At 36.7% G+C, this 19,129-nt stretch overlaps 1 protein-coding gene across 1 annotated transcript in view; it reads left to right on the top strand.

Annotated features, from left to right (window-relative positions):
• Positions 1-16,215, top strand: part of PLA2R1 (phospholipase A2 receptor 1) — a 119,945-nt gene extending 103,730 nt beyond the window's left edge. The window contains exons 24-30 of the mRNA XM_030324393.1: positions 3,893-4,131; positions 5,897-6,065; positions 8,384-8,524; positions 9,024-9,140; positions 10,700-10,876; positions 13,933-13,965; positions 14,083-16,215. Coding sequence (XP_030180253.1) covers positions 3,893-4,131; positions 5,897-6,065; positions 8,384-8,524; positions 9,024-9,140; positions 10,700-10,876; positions 13,933-13,965; positions 14,083-14,297 — 1,091 coding nt within the window. The 3' untranslated portion in view covers positions 14,298-16,215. The remainder of the gene's footprint in view (positions 1-3,892; positions 4,132-5,896; positions 6,066-8,383; positions 8,525-9,023; positions 9,141-10,699; positions 10,877-13,932; positions 13,966-14,082) is intronic.
• Positions 16,216-19,129: the final 2,914 nt, after the last annotated feature.

Genomic DNA, 19,129 nt, shown 5'->3' with positions numbered 1-19,129 from the left:
GTCGGACGCTTAACCGACTGCGCCACCCAGGCGCCCCTGTCATTTTCATAGCTAACAGTGTCAGGCACTTACTTTTTGAGCTTTACATATATTTGCTCATTTAATCTCTACTACCCCAGGATTATGGCCTTTAGTGGGGTTCTAAAGACTACAGAGACCATCTGAGAGATGACCAAGTTTATGCATCCATTTTAGCCCTATTAAGTGGCTTTACTGCTTTCTTCTGAGTTTATGTGTGTGTTCAGGGAATAAAAAAGGCTTTAAGAAAATGTTGTTAAATAAAGAAATAAACAAACTAATATTTCCTACTTCCTTGGAAACCTAAAAATGCCCTCTGTGACTAAATATGACATGTAGCATGTCTCTAGAGCTAATGATCAGAACCCCCAGTAACTTTTGGTGTGAAATACAAAAGCCATACTATTACACGTATTCAGTGGGGTTGATGATCAGGTCAAATGCACTGTAAGTGACCTTGACTAATAAAAATAAAAATAGCAACAACAAAAACAATAGCTCCAACTTGTGCTTTCACCAAGTGCAAGGTTTCCCTGTATGATGCTACTCTAGAAGACCACAGTTTGTGTTTGGAGCTGGGTGCAACTCTGGGCAGCCTATTGTTTATATACTTACTTGGAATATGATTTATACCTCTTAGTGTTGCATGTATGTGAACACTTAAATGCACTGAGTATCTATCCATCCTCAGAATAGCCCAGGGAAGCTATTTCCCAATTCACAGTTATCACTTAAAAATACTAATATTCAGGAATTGAAAGAAGATAATCAATTATAGCAAGAGTATTATGAGAAGAGTCTTGTAGGGAAAGAAATAATATCAATACACCATGTATTTGCATACTTATGATATACCTGGCCCTGTGCCTTGGCTTCATAAGCAATAAGGCATAAAAACCTCCCAACAATGCTAGGAAGTAGGTAAAAAGTGTTATTTTACAGATGAGAAACTTGGGGCTTAGAAAAAATAAATTACATATTCAAGGTCCCTCAGTTAAATACAATGATTCTATTCTGTGACACTGATGTTGATCTCTTCTTAAAATGGACTGCTCTCTTACCACTTTCTCTCTTTGAAATTTTTTGGGCTAACATTGTATATGGTCTTTTGGACATAGTCTAAAGTAGGGGTGGTTGGGAGCATAGGCACTGGAATTCATACCCCACCTGGGTTCTTTCCCCATCTCTGTAATTAAGTGTCAATGAAGTTTCTTATCTTTTTACAGATGTGATTTCACATCTGTAAAATGGGATAATAACTATCTCACTCTATGCACATACAGAGTCTATGCATATATAATGCTTAGCAAGTTGTCAGCATATTAACAAATGACAGCTGTTTATATTATTATTTCCAAAAAATATTATTCAACTACACAAATTCTCTTAGCCTACAATAAATGACCAAATTCTGCTCCACTTCTTTATTTGCCTTATAAACAGCTGCTTACATTGGGCTTAGAGCGCAAACTCTTAACTGCCTGAAAGAATAAAGATACCTAAATAAAAGGGAGACAGGAACAAAATCAAGACCTCCAATATGGGGCTTGGTTTCCAACAGATCCTTCTTTTTCAGGTCAATGAGTGGCAAAATCATATTGCTCAAAATCACGTATGTTTTGAAGTTTGATGGAATCAATTACATATGAAGAATTTTATGTGTGTAAAAATACAGATATGTAATATAATGGGGGTAAATAGTAAAATTGGTATTTAGGTCACATATATGAAAATATTTAGTTGGCTTAATTTTAGTAGTTATCATTTTTAAATATCTACTATGGTATTATATTGTTTTTTTTTTTTAAATAACATTAGACTTGGTATATAGACTGGCAAGTGGCCAACAGACCTCTAGTAAAGAATAAACAAATGTAAAAGTGTAGTCCATCATAATTTACTTGGTAAATAGGTTAATTTCACTTTTGTTTTACAATATGTGCTATTATTATATTGAGGTAACATTTTCAGGTAAGAGTCAAATTCCCACTTTGCCATTTTTACTTGGCATAAAGAACCAACATTTATTGAGCACCTGCTTTGTTCTGGGTACTACATTCCAAGTACTGTGTTCCAGTAAGTGCTCTGTGTGGTTATCTCTGAATTCTACCCACACCCCTCCAAGGAAAGCTTTACTTATCTCTTAAAGACCAGAAATTTGAGGCTTGGAGAGATTACTTGTTTTTCCAAGGTCACTTAGCCATGCATAGTCAGGACTGGGGTTGATTCACAAGTCTTCTGACCTATTCACACCTCACCATGTTCCTTTTCAACCCCAATTGTAATAAAACCAGTAAATAGAAAAATATCCCAGCCACTTTGGATAAGACAGTTCAGAAATTCTTACCTTGTTTTTCTATTTTAGGTTTGCTAAATTTAGCCTATCATAGTACACGATATAGTACAGAACAAAAAGGCAAGTGCACATTTTAAAGAGGAAATATCCTGGATGTAAAACAAGGGGTTGGCTGTCACATGACCTGTTGCTCATGAACAAGAAGGCACCAGTCATCATGTCTGGGAAAACCTTGCCTTTTAATTTGTAAATCTTGACTCTGACAGATGACATATTAATAGAAACTATTTATAGAATGTGTGTATTCTGTTTATTAATGTAGTTTTTAAGTTTCTATTTAGAATTTATACATGTAAACATTAAACATGATAGCAACTATCATACAATCTCAAGTTTAATAAAGGGTGGTATTTGATTTAAAAAAGGGGGGTGTCTGGGTGGCTCAGTTGGTTAAGTGACTGACTTTGGCTAAGGTCATGATCTCACAGTTGGTGGGTTCAAGCCCCTTACTGGGTTCTGTGCTCACAGCTCAAAGTCTGGAGCCTGCTTCATATTCTGTGTCTCCCTCTCTCTCTGCCCCTCACCTGCTCATGCTCTGTCTGTTTCTCAAAAATAAATAAACATTAAAAAAAATATTTTAAAAAGGGTGGTATTTGAGAATATGCACTTGTAAAATTATGTCTGCAACACAATATATGACTCCATAATATATGTCAATATTCTCTTAGTAAGTATTAAGTTCTGCCAGAGCAATGTGTGTTGGGCCGGGTGTAACTAGTGGAATAAAACCTGTCTGGGGCATCCTAAAAGAGGGCATCTTTTGGGATGAGCACTGGGTGTTGTATGGAAACCAATTTGACAATAAATTTCATATATTAAAAAAAAAAGGAAAAAAAAAGAATGAAATCTTGCCATTTGCAATGACATGGATGGAGCTAGAATGTATTATGCTAAGCGAAATAAGTCAATCAAAGAAAGACAAATACTGGATGATTTCACTCATATGTGGAATTTAAGAAACAGAACAGATGAACATATGGAAGGTGGGGGTAGGGGAACAAGAGGAGAGAGGGGAATAAACCACAAGAGACTCTTAATGATAGAGAACAAACTGAGGGTTGATGGAGTGATGTGGGTGGGAGATGGGCTAGATGGATTAAGGTATTAAGCTATATAAGGTATTAAGGAGGGACCTTGTTATGATGAGCACTGGGTGTTGTATGTAAATGATGAATTACTGAATTCTACTCCAGAAACCAATATTGTGCTCTATGTTAACTAAATTTAAATTTTTAAAAAAGGAGAAAAAGGGAGTAAAAAATGGGAAATCTTCTAGAAACCTTCTCTATGTATGTATTTTTTTTTTTTTTAAGAAACTCATGCATTACACTTCCTAAGTTCTCATTCTTTAGCATCACCTATGCTTTCAGGTATTACCCTCATTTTGAAATAGTTCTGGGAAGGAAAACTGATGTTCATCACAGCATGGATCATTATGACATGGATCCATGCTAAGCTTTGCCTCTCCCTTTCTCAACCGGATGCTAAAAATGATTGTTGTTGTTGTTCTTGTTCTAGAGACCTCTGGACACAGTGTAAATACATCTGATATGTATCCAGTCCCCAATACCTTACAATATGGAAACAGAACTTATAAGATAATTAATGCAAATATGACTTGGTATACAGCAATAAAAACCTGCCTAATGCATGGAGCAGAATTGGCCAGCATTACAGATCAGTATCACCAGTCCTTCCTCACTGTTATCCTCAACCGGTTAGGACATCCCCACTGGATTGGATTGTTCACTGCAGATGTAAGTATCTTAAATCTCTTGGAACATCCCTGCATAACTAAGTTTCACATCTACTTCCTTAGTGGTATGGACACTGAAATTAACACAGAGAAAAAAAATTCCAAGAAATAATAGCAAATGTAACATTTAAGTAATTGGTTTATACAACAACTATGACCAAACTTATATTATGACTACAAATTAAAGGTATACACCTTTTTTAGAACAAACATCCACTTGCCTAATCTATGGAAAATAATGCCCTTCAAAGGTTCTCTGAAAATTTCTGAGTATCTCTAGGTACTGCCTTATGTGGGCAGTGGAACACATCTTAAACTCAAGCACCTGCATTTGGGCAATCTGCATTTAAGAAATTATCAAGAAAAGTGGATCATGCTTCCTGTCTAGAAATGTGGTTATTAATTAATTCAGTACCACCTTGGAATTTAACACGTGGGTTTTCTCTCCCTCTAGGGATGTATTTTGGAGAGTAAGATTTTTTTCTTAGTTTTCTTTTTTTTTAAAATAAAACTATTATACACTTGCAGTAGTAAAAAGTAAACTCTATTCTGTCTCAACCTCTGGTTCTGTACCCCAGAGATAATCACTGTAAATATTTCTTATGCATCATTTAAAAATTTCCTACACATATTTACATAATGGGTAAATATGTATATTATTATTTTTTCAACGTTTATTTATTTTTGAGACAGAGAGAGAGCATGAACAGGCGAGGGGCAGAGAGAGAGGGAGACACAGAATCGGAAACAGGCTCCAGGCTCTGAGCCATGAGCCCAGAGCCCGACGTGGGGCTCGAACTCACGGACCGCGAGATCGTGACCTGGCTGAAGTCGGACGCTTAACCGACTGCGCCACCCAGGCGCCCCTGTATATTGTTTTTTAAATACAAATGAGGTTATACTACTTGTACTGTCCTTTAACTTGTTTTTTGTTTAATATGCCTTGTACAGCTTTCCATGTCAGCACATAAAAATCTAACACATTCTTTGCAGCACCACATAAAGATATACCATACCACTCTCCTGTGAATAGAAATTTGGGTTCTTCCCAGTTTTTCACAGTTACAAGTAATACACAGCAAACAACCCTGTGTAAGTTGGATAAATTCCTAGAAGTTAAATTGCTGAGCACACTTTACATTTTAAGAAATAGTGCCATACTGCCTGCCAAAAGTTTACACTAATTTACATGCAAACAACTATGATAACAGGTAGTTTTTCATATCCTTGTCAATACTGGACACTGTCAAAATTTTAATCCTTGTCATTGGGATAGGTGAGAGAATGGTGTCTTATGGTTGTTTATTATATTTGTGCATTACAGAATGATTTAACTTCACGTAGTCAATTTTGCATTATGGCCTCTGGATTTTGTATCAGACTTGAAAAGATATTCCCCACACCAAGAGTATAAAATATTTAGCCAAGTTTTCTCTAGCACTTTTATGTTTCCAATTCATATGTATGAATCTTTGACCAATCTGAAATTGGTTTTGGTGTAAAGAACAAGATATTAATCCAACTTCATTCTGATTGCTTACTTGGAAATTATGGTGGTAGGGAACAAAGGATTACCCAAAACTAAAAAAGATACTGTTGTGACAGCTATTTCTTCTTGTCAGGCCACATTCACAAGCTATCCTAGACCCCCTGAAATAGAAGTCTAGATGTGGAAATACAAATCAGTGCGTGAAGTAAGAGCTGCTCAAATAGCACTGGGTGATGCAGTGCTAGCAAAGAAATTATGGCTGCATTTCTCTCCACAGAATGGTCTTAATTTTGACTGGTCAGATGGCACCAAATCCTCCTTCACTTTTTGGAAAGACGATGAGTCATCCATCTTGGGTGACTGTGTTTTTGCCGACACCAGTGGACGCTGGAGTAGCACAGCCTGCGAGTCATTTCTGCAAGGAGCAATTTGTCATGTACCTACTGGTAGGTTCAATTCTATTCAACTCAACAAATATGTACTGGCACCTACTGTGTGTAAGGCACTGTGCTAAGCAGGAGCTTTGAGTAAGGGTAAGAAGTATCTGCCCTCAAGAATCCTCTGGTCTGGTAGGTGATGTTCAGACAAATAACTGTTATACCAAGCAGAACTACCAAAAGATGGAAAAGAGGTAGTTGTGGGGTTAGCAAGAAAAAAGAACATAACACATCCACTTGAGGACAAGTAGAAAGACTTCTTGAAGGACATAACTGTGTGACTGGCCTTGAAGAATAGGTAGGATGTAGTGAGAAAATGATTGGACATGGAGAGGCAGTCTGAACAGAAAAGCTTGGACAGGGGCATCTGGGTGGCTTAGTCAGTTAAGCATCTGACTTCGGCTCAGGTCACCACCTGACCACCTGGTTCGTGAGTTAGAGCCCCGCGATGGGCTCTGTGCTAACAGCTCAGAGCATGGAGCCTTCTTCAGATTCTGTGTCTCCTTCTCTCTCTGCCCCTCCCACACTCACTCTGTGTGTGTGTGTGTGTGTGTGTGTGTGTGTGTGTCAAAAATAAGTAAATGTTAAAAAAGAAAAGAAAAGAAAAGCTTGGACAAAGACATGGAAGGAAGAAAGGTGTAAAGCAAAGCTAGTGTTGAAATTTGCCTTCATGGCAGTGTACCAGTAAGGAGAGGTGGGAAATCAGGCTAGAAACCTGCATTAAGAGCATGTGTGACCTTGAAGGCCAGACTGCAAATTCACGTTTAAGTCAAAGACTAATAAAATTCTAGAGATGATGACGATGATAATAGTAATAATATTTATATTATATGATAACAATGATAATAATACCTCATTACTCTTAAAGCTCACCTGGCTCTCCCAGTTGAGCCAGGTGAACTTTATTTTAAACAGAAAACAAACTCAGAGAATGAAATAGTTTACTGAAGATCTCACAGATGTCCACCAATAGGACCAGGCGGAGAAGCCAAGCTTCCTTGCTCTTTGATGTGATGTTCATCCCATTACATCAAGTCCCCCTTCCCTTGATTGCTACGTAGAGTTCTTTAACACCAGCTGGTGTCTTTTAAAATCTCTCATTTAGTAAAAGTGCACATATTTGCTTACATTCTGGATACTATAAGTTAAACAGCATACACACTATGTAACTTCGGATCAAAATAATTCAGGATAATAATGTAAATAATAGCCACATACACTGGAAAAGCTAATTCTGCTACTAAAACACCATAAAAATTATTCTTCCCTTTTCAATAGCACTGCATTTATTGAGTGCTTAAGAAGTGTCAGGCACTAGCTCATTTAAACTCCTCACGCAGCAGCACCTGACTAGGTCATTTGGTAGAGCATGTGACTTTAGACCTCAGGGTCATGAGTTTGAGTCCCTTGTTGGGTGTAGAGATTACTTAGAAGGGAAAAATAAAAACAAATAAATAAACTTCTCATGTAAAAAAGATGTTGTTTAACTCTCTTTTATAACTTTTTAAAAAATGTTTATTTTGAGAGAGAGAAAGAAAGCACAAGTAGGGGAGGGGAAGAGGGGGGTGCGCAGAGAGAAAATCTGAAGCAGGCTCTACCTCAAGAGTGGAGCCCAGTGCAGAACTTGATCTCACAACTGTAAGATCATGACCTGAGCTGAAATCAAGAGTCGGACACTTAACCAACTGAGCCACCCAGGTGTCCTATTGGCTCTCTTTTTATTGATAAAGAAACCAAAGTATGAATATGATAGGTAACATGCCCATAGCCATACACCTAGGATCTCATCATGGATGTGACCTCTAAAGCAAAGTCTACCTGATATTTCCCTTAGTTATGTGTTATGTTTTGCTATGCTATGTTACTTTACCAAATGCATCATTTTCTCTCACAGGTTGATTGGCAGGTAAGGATTTGCTAAATCTGTAATATTCAGCACTGCATAGAACACATTTTGTACATTTGGAAGTGCTTTTTGCCAACTTCATTCATTTCTATGAATCACATGCCCCAGTTTTTCCAACCTTTAGGATACCAATTATAAACATGAAAGACAGCCACCCTCACCCATGCAGCACCCAAACTAAGCCTAAGAAGCTATGCATGAATATACCCTGTTATGTGTAGGTAAAGATTATTTCTGCCAGAAATGCTACAAACCGGATTTGGTTTTCTGATCATTTATATTAAACCCACTCTTTCAGAGTATTATCATGAAAATCTCATTACACTATTTATCTTAGTCTGTCATAGAATTTAATGCAATGTTTATCCCAATAAATGAACCCAGTCACCACCCTAAAATCATAACTGATTTTTGTTCACAGAAACAAAACCATTTGGACACCCAGAGTTGTGCTCAGAAACATCTATTCCCTGGATAAAATTCAAAAGTAATTGCTACAGTTTTTCTACAGTCCTAGACAGTACGAGTTTTGAGGCTGCTCATGAATTTTGCAAAAAGGAAGGTAATTCTTTTGTGATGGTAAAATGCTTTCAATGCATTCCTTCTTGACGTTTCAGTAAACAATGTGGTTTTCTTAATTTGTCTGATTATTTAGTGACTTTAGGAGCAACAACAAAAAAAAGTAAATACTTTTGAATTGCTTGTTTGGGGATGGACTATCTATGAAATTCAGTGTCTGGTATAGAATGTGAAAACCTAATATGATATCTCAGAATACTACACTTTCACAGAAAATTTTCCTTTTGAATGCACCTGAATTATAAACTTTTAATGTTCTCTAAAATTAATATTCTATCCTTTAGCTTCTTAAGTACATGCTTGTCTCTTTTAATAAATGTAGTATAATTTTTAAATTTTTAATCAAAAATCACTTATTCACAATAGAAATGTTTGCTCTGCAAAGACTGAGTTTTACAAATTATTGTAAAGGAGACATTTTTAAAATTGAATTTACCCATAAACACAAATACTTGTTTATTTATTGTTTGTGTCTTTTATAGGATCTAATCTTTTAACAATCAAGGATGAGACTGAAAATTCATTTCTCCTAGAAGAGCTTTTTGCTTTTGGTTCTTCTGTCCAGATGGTTTGGTTGAATGCTCACTTTGATGGTGACAGTAAGTGATTTGGGTAAAGAGGAGACAGGATAAATAAATACATGGTGGCCAAGGCTAATGAAAATGACATCTACAAACCAGAAGGCTCTCCTTAGACATATTTGCAGTGAAAAAATAACAGTAATCCGAAAGCCACTTCCTCCAAAGACAATATTGCTAACCCTTTTCTATACCCTTGTGTCCTTTGAAATAATCCCAGAATACCAAACATAAAAACAAGCAAACAAGTTTATCTTATACTTACCCTCACATCTTGAAGGTTCTTGGAGAGAAATTTGTGTTCACAGACTTAGTTATAGACAACAAAACCCTATTTGTTTGAAAATAGCCCAGATTCCTCGATGTTATAAAAGCACAACAGAGTTATAGAAACGTTTCAGTGATGAATTGTGCTTTTAGAATTATTTGCTTCTCATAAAAACCAGGGTCAGTGATCAAATGAGAACGTGGTATTCTTTTCTCTATGTAATTGGTGGTTATTGAAAGTACTTATAAAGAAAAATATTTTAATTGGTACGGAGAACTTCTTACAGTGGTGCCCCAAGGTGGAGGGTGGGTTCACTCTGACAAGGAGGAGTGTTTCAATCACAGACACTGTTTAGAATTTCTAGCCCATTGTGGTAATAAAAAGCTGACCGACTTTTAGGTACTTTTATTGTTGGTTTTAAATCCTTTTCAGACAATGCGTCTCCTCTTATTGCTTACACCTGGAGGACTCTACCACTGTCCCCACCCCCTCAGTCCCCACTGGCTTGCTTCTTAAAGAAATTCATTGTAAAATTATTTTAGAAAGAGAGTCATGATGCAATGATATAGATGGTAGGACTTCAAATGATGTCTTTAAATTGATTACAATTATAGGGAATATTTCAAAATTCAAACTATTACGTTAAAAAAAAGATGATGTTTGGGGCACCTGGGTGGCTCAGTTGGTTGGGCATCTGACTTTGGCTCAGGTCATGATCTCACAGTTCATGGGTTCGGGCCCCGCATCAGCACAGAGCCTGGAGCCTGCTTCACATTCTGGTCTCCCTTTCTCTCTCTGCCCCTTCCCTGCTTGTTCTCTCTCTCTCTCTCTCAAAAATAAATAAACATTAAAAATTTTTTTTAAGATGATATTCTAAATGAACTAAATTAGAACAATGTATCTAAAATAAATAGAGAGCTGTTCACAAAGCAACTTTACTAATACCTACCTTTTGATAATGACTTCATGACTGTACCTACTGAGTCGAATGTATCAGATAAAGAGACAGTCTCATTAAATTTAGGAGCTGCTTTTTTCAGAAAGAGAGAGAGAGAGAGAGAGCGTGCGCACGAGCAAATGGGGGAGGGGAGAGAGAGAGGATATTAAGCAGGCTCCACACCCAGCGCAGAGCCCAATGCAGGGCTCGATCTCACAACTGTGAGATCATGACCTCCGCTGAAATCAAGAGTTGGATGCTTAACCACCTGAGCCACCCAGATGCCCCAAGAACTGCTTTTTATGGTTCATTCCAGTCTTAGTATATTTGATAATCATACATATAAGTCATAGTAAGTCAACAATTTTTCTACAGATGAAACCATAAAGTGGTTTGATGGAACTCCCACAGACCAGTCGAACTGGGGCATTCGGAAGCCAGAGACGGACCATGTCAAACCCCATCTGTGTATTGCCCTGAGGATCCCTGAAGGAGTGTGGCAGTTATCTCCATGTCAAGAAAAAAAAGGATTTATATGCAAAATGGAAGCAGGTGGGTAAAGTCAGAGGATAATTCTTCATTTTGATTCTACCCTGACTAATGTTGACCCACCTCTTTAGCATTTCAAGCGTTGAAAATGCAAGTATTCAGGGAATATTCAGATTCTGACATTATCATCTTGTTCTACATCAAACAAGTCAGAGGACATTTCAGCTCCTTCTTTCTCTGATATCAACAAAAAATCATTATAAAGACTATGACTTTCCTGTGTCATCCTCCTTGTTCAACTAATGTGCAAAAAGCAGTTTAACCTCAAACAAATGGAACTAGAAATGTTAAAAGCAACTGCTACTGGTACTGCTAGTACCATTCTGGCAACTGCTACTCAGAAATGTTAAGATTCATCTTTGGTCCCAGGAAATATAATCAAGGCCTAGGTATTCTTGTTGTGGATTAATGGATGTGATTCTCTGTTGCTAGCCATAATATGTTATAAAAGTCATATTTTAACTTCATTGCGAGCTACATAGTTTGTGGTGATAAAAAGAAATAATAATTTTAGAAATCTAAGCCAGAAAATTCTAGTCAGTTGCCAATAATACAGAGATTTCTAAGACAGGATGTTAACAATGAACATTAACAGTGGAAAGGTGTTTTTAATAATAATCACAACATTTCTAGATGTCAGTGTTGCAGAGAAGGAGGAGCCTGCTGATGAAGATTTCAGAGAGGAGATAAGGTTTTGGAATCCCAAAAGATGAAGAGAATAGAGGAGGGAAGGCATATTAGACAGAAGTCCCAGCATGACTAAAGCCAGTGATTGAGAATGAGCTCAGATTGGAGCAAAAGGCTCATATTAGGTGGTGATGAGAATAAAACTGGACAGTAATGTAGGATCCATTCACAGAGAGTATCTCTCTGTGATACTGTGAGAGTATCAGTTTAGAGAGCTGAACTTCATGGTGAACCTGACAGGGAAGCCCTATGTGCTCTGTAGACACTTGCACTGGAATCACACTCATCTGGATATAAAGGGAGGCAGTTGTGATTTGAGTGACAGAACAAGGAACATGAGGAAGAATAGAAATAGGAAAAGAGAATCATCAGGATTTGGTGATCTGATTAGAGACTCGGTGGGAATGAAGGAGAAAAAACTGGAAGATGTCGGCACCAACATTCAAGCCCTAATAGTGTGGAAAACAGGACTGAGCCTAATAAGTAGTGTGCCCAAGTGATCAATAGCATTTAAGTATCAAAAACAAATCAGAAACACCTTGCGTCTATACAAGACTTTAAAGCTTCCTGTAATATATAGGATACCTCTTTCGTCCCTCATAGCAATTTTTTTTTTAATTTTTATTAATGTTTATTTTTGAGACAGAGGGAGACAAAGCGTGAGTAGGGGAGGGGCAGAGAGAGGGAGACACAGAATCTGAAGCAGGCTCCAGGCTCTGAGCTGTCAGCACAGAGCCTGATGCGGGGCTCGAACCCACGAACCGTGAGATCATGACCTGAGCCAAAGTTGGACGCTCAACCAACTGAGCCACCCAGGCGCCCCCCTCATAGCAATTTTTAAAGCAGTGAAGCAGATACAATATTCCCATTTTACAGATGAGAAATGTACTTGATCAAACTGAAGCCCACAGTCCCAAGTTTTTTGACTCTACATGGTCCTTCCATATCTGCCTACAGCATGCATCTTGAGAATAAATATTCTTTTAACAGCTTCTCTTTAAAAAGTATCTTCACATGGGACACCTGGGTGGCTCAGTTGGTTAAGCATCTGATTTTGGTTCAGCTCATGATCTCACCGTTAGTGAATTAGAGTCGCATGTTGGGCTCTGTGCTGACAGCTCAGAGCCTGGAGCCTGCTTTGGATTCTGTGTCTTCCTCTCTCTGCCCCTCCCCTGCTCGTGCACGTGCCCACTCTCTCTCAAAAATAAACCAACATTAAAAGCTAAAAATAAAAAAATAACAATAACTCTAAAGTTTCTTCACACACATATAACATATGTTTTTAATAGTATGATGAAAAATTATACAGTATTATTTTTAAATTGCAAAACAGGTTTTGTTAATGTGGTTTTGCTGTTGGTGACAATGTTAATGTTTTAAGTGTGTAAGAATGAATGGGCCTAAGGACTACACCAAGGCACTTTCTCCACTCACAAATCATTTACTGATCTTTCTCTGGGTCATTCTCTACCTATTTCTCTGGATCTTTACCTAGAGGAAAAATAGCAGCGTTCAAACTTGGAGACAGAGTCTACTTGAAAGAGATACATTTTTACTGTAGAAAGTCGTCAAATGGGAACCCTCCAACTTTTTGAGTGGAAGAGCTATTTTTTTTTTTTTTTTTGGGGGGGGACAGAGAGAGACAGAGCATGAACGGGGAAGGGGCAGAGAGAGAGGGAGACACAGAATCGGAAACAGGCCCCAGGCTCCGAGCCATCAGCCCAGAGCCCGACGCGGGGCTCGAACTCACGGACCGCGAGACCGTGACCTGGCTGAAGTCGGACGCTTAACCCACTGCGCCACCCAGGCGCCCCGGAAGAGCTATTTTTTATTCATTTTTCAAGATTCTTAAGATTGCAAAGGTGAGAAAGTGCTGAGTTTAGAATCCTTCCCTGGAGGTAAAGAGATTATCATTGCTGGACAAACTCCATCTCATAGCTTAACAAAACTGAGTTCCTTGCAGGCAGGGACTATATTTTATTCATATTTTTATTGTAGCATAGTGCTGAGACTAGATGGAAAATTTTCAGCTTAAAAAAAAGAGCAGTGTATGTGTTTGTGAGCAATAATAATGATTATAATAAATCAGGGGTCAGCAAAATTTTCTTGTAAAGGGCCAGACAATAAATAGTTTAGACTTTGGGGGCCATATAGTCTCTGTCACGCTGCCACTGTAGCATGAAAGCCGCCAAAGACAATACATAAATGGATGAGTGTGACTGAGTTCCAATAAAACATTATTTATAAAAACAGGCACCAGATCTGATCCATGAGCCATAGTTTGTTGAACTCTGCTACAAATAATAACATAATTTTGCTGAATTAAAAGAAAATTTTAATCTCAGGTGGGTTTTTTTTGTATTTGTTTTTAGATATTCACACAATAAAGGAGCACTCAAGAAAAGGTAGGTTTGAACATTTTTTGATGTCTCTTAGAAATAATAAAATAGAAAGTAACTGTGTGGCAGTATCTATCTTAATTCATTGTCATTGAACCCTTCCTTTTTTTCATCTTCTTTCAGGACCAAGTCACAGCATTGTACCTCTTGCGGTAGCACTGACACTGATAGTAATTCTGGCAATTTCTGCACTTTCCTTCTGTATATACAAGCACAACAGAGGTATCTTCAGGAGACTTGCAGGGTTTGGGAATCCTTACTATCCTACAACCAACTTTAGTACAGTACATTTGGAAGAAAACATTCTCATTTCTGATCTTGAGAAGAATGACCAATAACAATGAGTCCAGAAAATGCCACAGCCATGAGGGTAATAAGAAAAGACTATAAGGGGAGTCTCCCCTCATTTTCCTTACAGACCAGATGCCGCTATAATGTAAATTGTGTCACTATTTAATCACTCTTAAAGTGATTACTGGTTTTGAACTGTAACCAAATCAGATGCGTGTTGAATTACTCATTTCCCCAAACTGTGATCTATTCTTAAAAAGGGGAAGTTATACAATGGCTACTATTCAGAAAACAAGAACTATTAAAAATAACTCCCTCTTCAAGACTCTCAAACCAATGTGAATGGCTTACTGAAACTTTAAAAGAATTTTTAGCCTAATCTGGCATCTATTCAGACATTTACCCATACTCATTCCATTAAAAGAGAGAGAGGGGAAGTAAAACAAATTTCAAAATTCTAGACCTTATACAAGACAAAAAGTTAAAGGCTTCTGAGAAGTTTTCTTGTTGGTTTTTTAATCCAATCATTTTAACACAGGATTTAGAAAACTAATTTCTAAGCTTAAAACTCACACATTCTGGGCTCTAAACTAATATTTACAGTGATATTTGTTTTTATTAATTCTGAGTTCTCAAACTAAAAAAGAAAAATTACCTGTCTTTAAATAGGAAAGACCTTGGTTAGCAGCACACTTTCATAAGCAACCACATAATGTGGCTTAAAATCTTCAATTAGTGAATGATGACTACATTTGATGTTTAAATATATAGATAAACTTAAAGGAATTTATCAAAATCTTACTATTGTTAAAACTCATGGTTTTTACTGAAAACTAAATGTTAAAATAATATATAACTCTCTTAACAATTGAAAGATATAAAACATAATTTGATTTTAAAGGGGAAAAAATGAAGATCTGAATTACAGTCCCATTAGAACCACAATATAGGATATATTGAGAAGTACTAAATAAATTACTCTCCAATCATAATCTAGATACCTTTGTTATATAAATGAGTTTATTTGGGGTATTCTATTTAGTAAATTATGGTTCTTAAGAACCATCTCTGTGTTGGATTAGTTAGTGTAGTTGATAAATTATGGTTAATAGCATAACACTGTAAATTAAATATCACAGATTTGACTTTCCTACATGAATTTATGATATGGAAAAGTGCCTTCATAATCAACATTTAAAAGTTTACTGATTACATCAATGTTTATTGCATTCCTACTAAGAACCAAGTACCATTCTAGAAACTAGACATATTGTGGTGAGCAAATTAACACGAACTCTTGTTTTTATGTCACTTATTTTCTGAGAAAAAAGTGAGAGCAAGCCAGTAAAGAAATGCATAAGTACAAAATTCCAGGTGGTTATGAAAATTAAGTAAGGTCTTGTGATAGAGAGGAACTGGGGGAATCTCAGGGCCTCCCCTGAAGGTGCATTTTAATTATAACATCCAGTTGCCTTGAAACTAACTAGTAGCCACTAGTCATGAGGTGGAGCTCCAGGAGAAAGTGTGAGTGAATTGCTAAGTGAAAAACCATCATCATTAGAAATGTAATTTAACGAGCATACCCTAAGAATGGAGTCCTTGTGGCCTGAAACAATTAATACAGCTTCCAAAAGCAGCTCTTTGTTACCGCTGTGTAACTTACACATTAGGACAATCTACTTCCATAATTTTTTTAAGTTTTAAGACTTCATTTTTTAAAGGATATTATATTGTGTGGTGGTTGAATATTTATCACTCATAAGAATAATTGGCTTGAACTAACCAGGTGGTATAAAAGCCCGATTTAACAATCTGTCAAATGAAATTAAAGTTCTGTTCTTTTCAGTGGGATTGGTAAAAACTGCTAATCAATTATCCTTCTAGTTGAGTTATATTGAAGTGTAATAGTCACATGTAACAATTTGACAAAGTATGTCATTAATAAAGTGGTTTTGCAGAAAGAGACCATACTTCTTGTCAATGCTCTGTACTTTGCTATTTAGTATTGAACTGCATCTCTGGGGAATCTGTCCCCATGGACAAGATCATGCAGTCCTTCCCATTACTGAAATAGAAAGTATTGAAATATTATGTTTTATTTATATATGTGCACTTAAAAAAAAGGTTTTCCACATCTATTTTTAATCTGCACTAGATTTCATAGCTATGGCATGAAAAGCAAAGAAGCATTAGGGTCACAAACTCATTCACACATAATTAATGTGCCCCCCTCCAAAAAAATCAGTTGTTATCCATGACTCTGGGTAATGGAAATCTTAGATTTTACAATTAAACATATCTTACGCTTTTCCAATTCCAATTCCAAGCATTTGAGTTTAAATGCTTCTTCAATTGAAAGTTCCACTTCCTACCAGGGGTGGGTTAGATGGGGTCTTAGATAAACAGTATTTTGGAGTTTCCTTTTCCTCCTCAAAATGGTGATGGATATATGAGAATTTGTGTCATTGTAGTACTCGGGGAAGAAAGTGATAACTTATTGTAAATGTGTGTTATCTCTGTCCACTGAGGGTAGTTGTCTGGCCCCATTCCTGGGAACAATGCAGGCATCAGCTATGAAGTCTGTAGTTGGTGCAACCTGCCATCTATTCTCTTAGATTTGGCTACATCCTGGCTCACTCCAGCACCGCCTTGTCCCTGGAGTACCGGCTGTGACTCCCATTCAATTCTCTACCTGAGCACTGCTGTTATACAAGGCCACTTCACATCTACAGTAGTAAGACGTATATAGCACCATCAGTTACTCTATTAGGGGAGGCTAAATGCTCTAGCAAACAATCCCAAAACCTCAGTGGCTTAACACACCAAAGGTTTACTTCTCATCCATATCAACAATGGGTTTGCAGGAGACAGAGTGACAGAGCATGAGCGGGGACATTGAATATTTTTAAGGAGTTCAGTTTCCAGAATCTTTAGCCTTCATATATATTCTTTCTTAGAACTAACCTGCATGCGAACACCTGTGAGATCATAGTGTCATGCTGGTTCTTCCTTTCTACTTCTCTTGCACAATGCACAAATGTTTATCACTACCTAAATAATAATAATAATAAATAAAAACAAACAAACAAAAAAAACATGGCTTTCACTCCAAATCTTGCTATGATGCTTTATCTTGGAGAAAATCCTCCATGGCACCAAACAAAGGGAAAAAAAAACTTAAAGTCAATGAAGCTTCTTTTAATAAAGGAATTATAAAACCAGTGTAGAGCCTCATGTCTTTCCCTGTGTTCATACATTTTTCTGTGAAGGATGAAGTGATGAGTGAGAAATTCCATGTTGCAATATTCTAAATTAATATGCATTATATAGTGGAACAACAGGAATGATAACTACTTTTGCTTAAGACTTTATCTCACCCAGCCCCTAACTATTGTCAAAGAAGATATTTCTGGAAGGAAATTCTGGTGAAAGCAAAGAGAATGTTGATATATATAAGAACCTGACATCTTACTTTACCCTGATGAAAAGCTTATGACAAAGATGTGTGCTTTCTCTGTATTAGATTTCTAAGTGAAGGTAAGGTAGAGATATATTTTTTTTTTACTTTTAAATTTAAATCCAAGTTAGTTAGGGGCGACTGGGTGGCTCAGTCAGTTGAGTCTGACTTCAGCTCAGGTCATGATCTCATGGTTCATGAGTTCAAGCCCTGCGTCAGGCTCTGTGCTGACAGTGCAGAGCCTGGAGCCTGCTTCAGATTCTGTGTCTCCCTTCCTTTGCCCCTCCCCTGCTCATATTCTGTCTCTCAAAGATGAATAAATGTTAAAAAACAAAAACACAAACAAAACAAAACAAAAAACATGCTCATTGAATTGAAAAATGGAATCAGATTTTTTCTGAATATTTATTTGTCTTATTTGGCTCAGGGATTTGACCATGAAGATTGGCCTCACCAATTAAGTTTTATGATGAATACTTTTCATTAACTAAATAATCTAATTTGCAACTCTAGTGTCATGATTAAATCACATATTAAGATAAAAACATTTTAATAGAAAAATAGTACTGACAAACCTATAATGATATTAACAGTATATCATTTTTCCTAACTTTACTTGGTATATCAGATGAAACAACAGTGCCTATGAATGAACAAACCCCCTTTAATTCCTATCTACTTATATGAAGTTTATACGAAGAAAGTTTTTATATTAGTCAAGATAAGTTATGGGATGCTATGGAAACAAGTAAACCCTCTAATGTTAATGGTTCAAAACAAAACTCAAAAATTAATTTTCTGGTCATAGAAAGCCTGCTATGGTTCCATGGATTCTCCAGGGAAGTTCACATCCAAGCAATAACTCAGAGATCCAGACTGCATATTCCTGCCTCTGGAACATGGGGCTTTTTCATGGTAGGAAAAAGCAGTAGAACTGTTAAGTTTCTGGGTCCTTGAGCAATACATGGCACTTCCACTAATATATCACTGGCCATACTAGTCACATGGTCCCACCTAACTGCAAGAAAGTCTGACAGGTCTCCCAGTGTGCTCAAGAAGGAGAGGATAACCAACAACTATGAGCACCAATAATCTCTACCAGAGTTTCTCAGCATGTATAGCTAAAAAATAACAACAACAACAACAACAATAATAGAATTCATGCTAAACCCTGAGGTATTCTAGCAATTTTAAATTAATAATAATTAATTTCATTGTGATATATCCATTTCATTAAGAGATATATTACCTATAATATTTAGTTTGATATAGGCTCATTATTAACTGTTGTAAATATTTATGTTGTTCTAACCAATTGTGTACTAATAAAAATTGACATGACAGCTCAATATAGAAGAAAATGTATAACACGTAGAGCCTATGTTCACATGGAAATTTTAAAAATAACTTTAATTTATATAC

This window comes from Lynx canadensis, chromosome C1 (assembly GCF_007474595.2).
Source record: "Lynx canadensis isolate LIC74 chromosome C1, mLynCan4.pri.v2, whole genome shotgun sequence".
Taxonomy (NCBI): domain Eukaryota; kingdom Metazoa; phylum Chordata; class Mammalia; order Carnivora; family Felidae; genus Lynx; species Lynx canadensis.
Note: the sequence above shows the minus strand (reverse complement) of the source record. Positions and strands in the feature narration are given on the sequence as shown.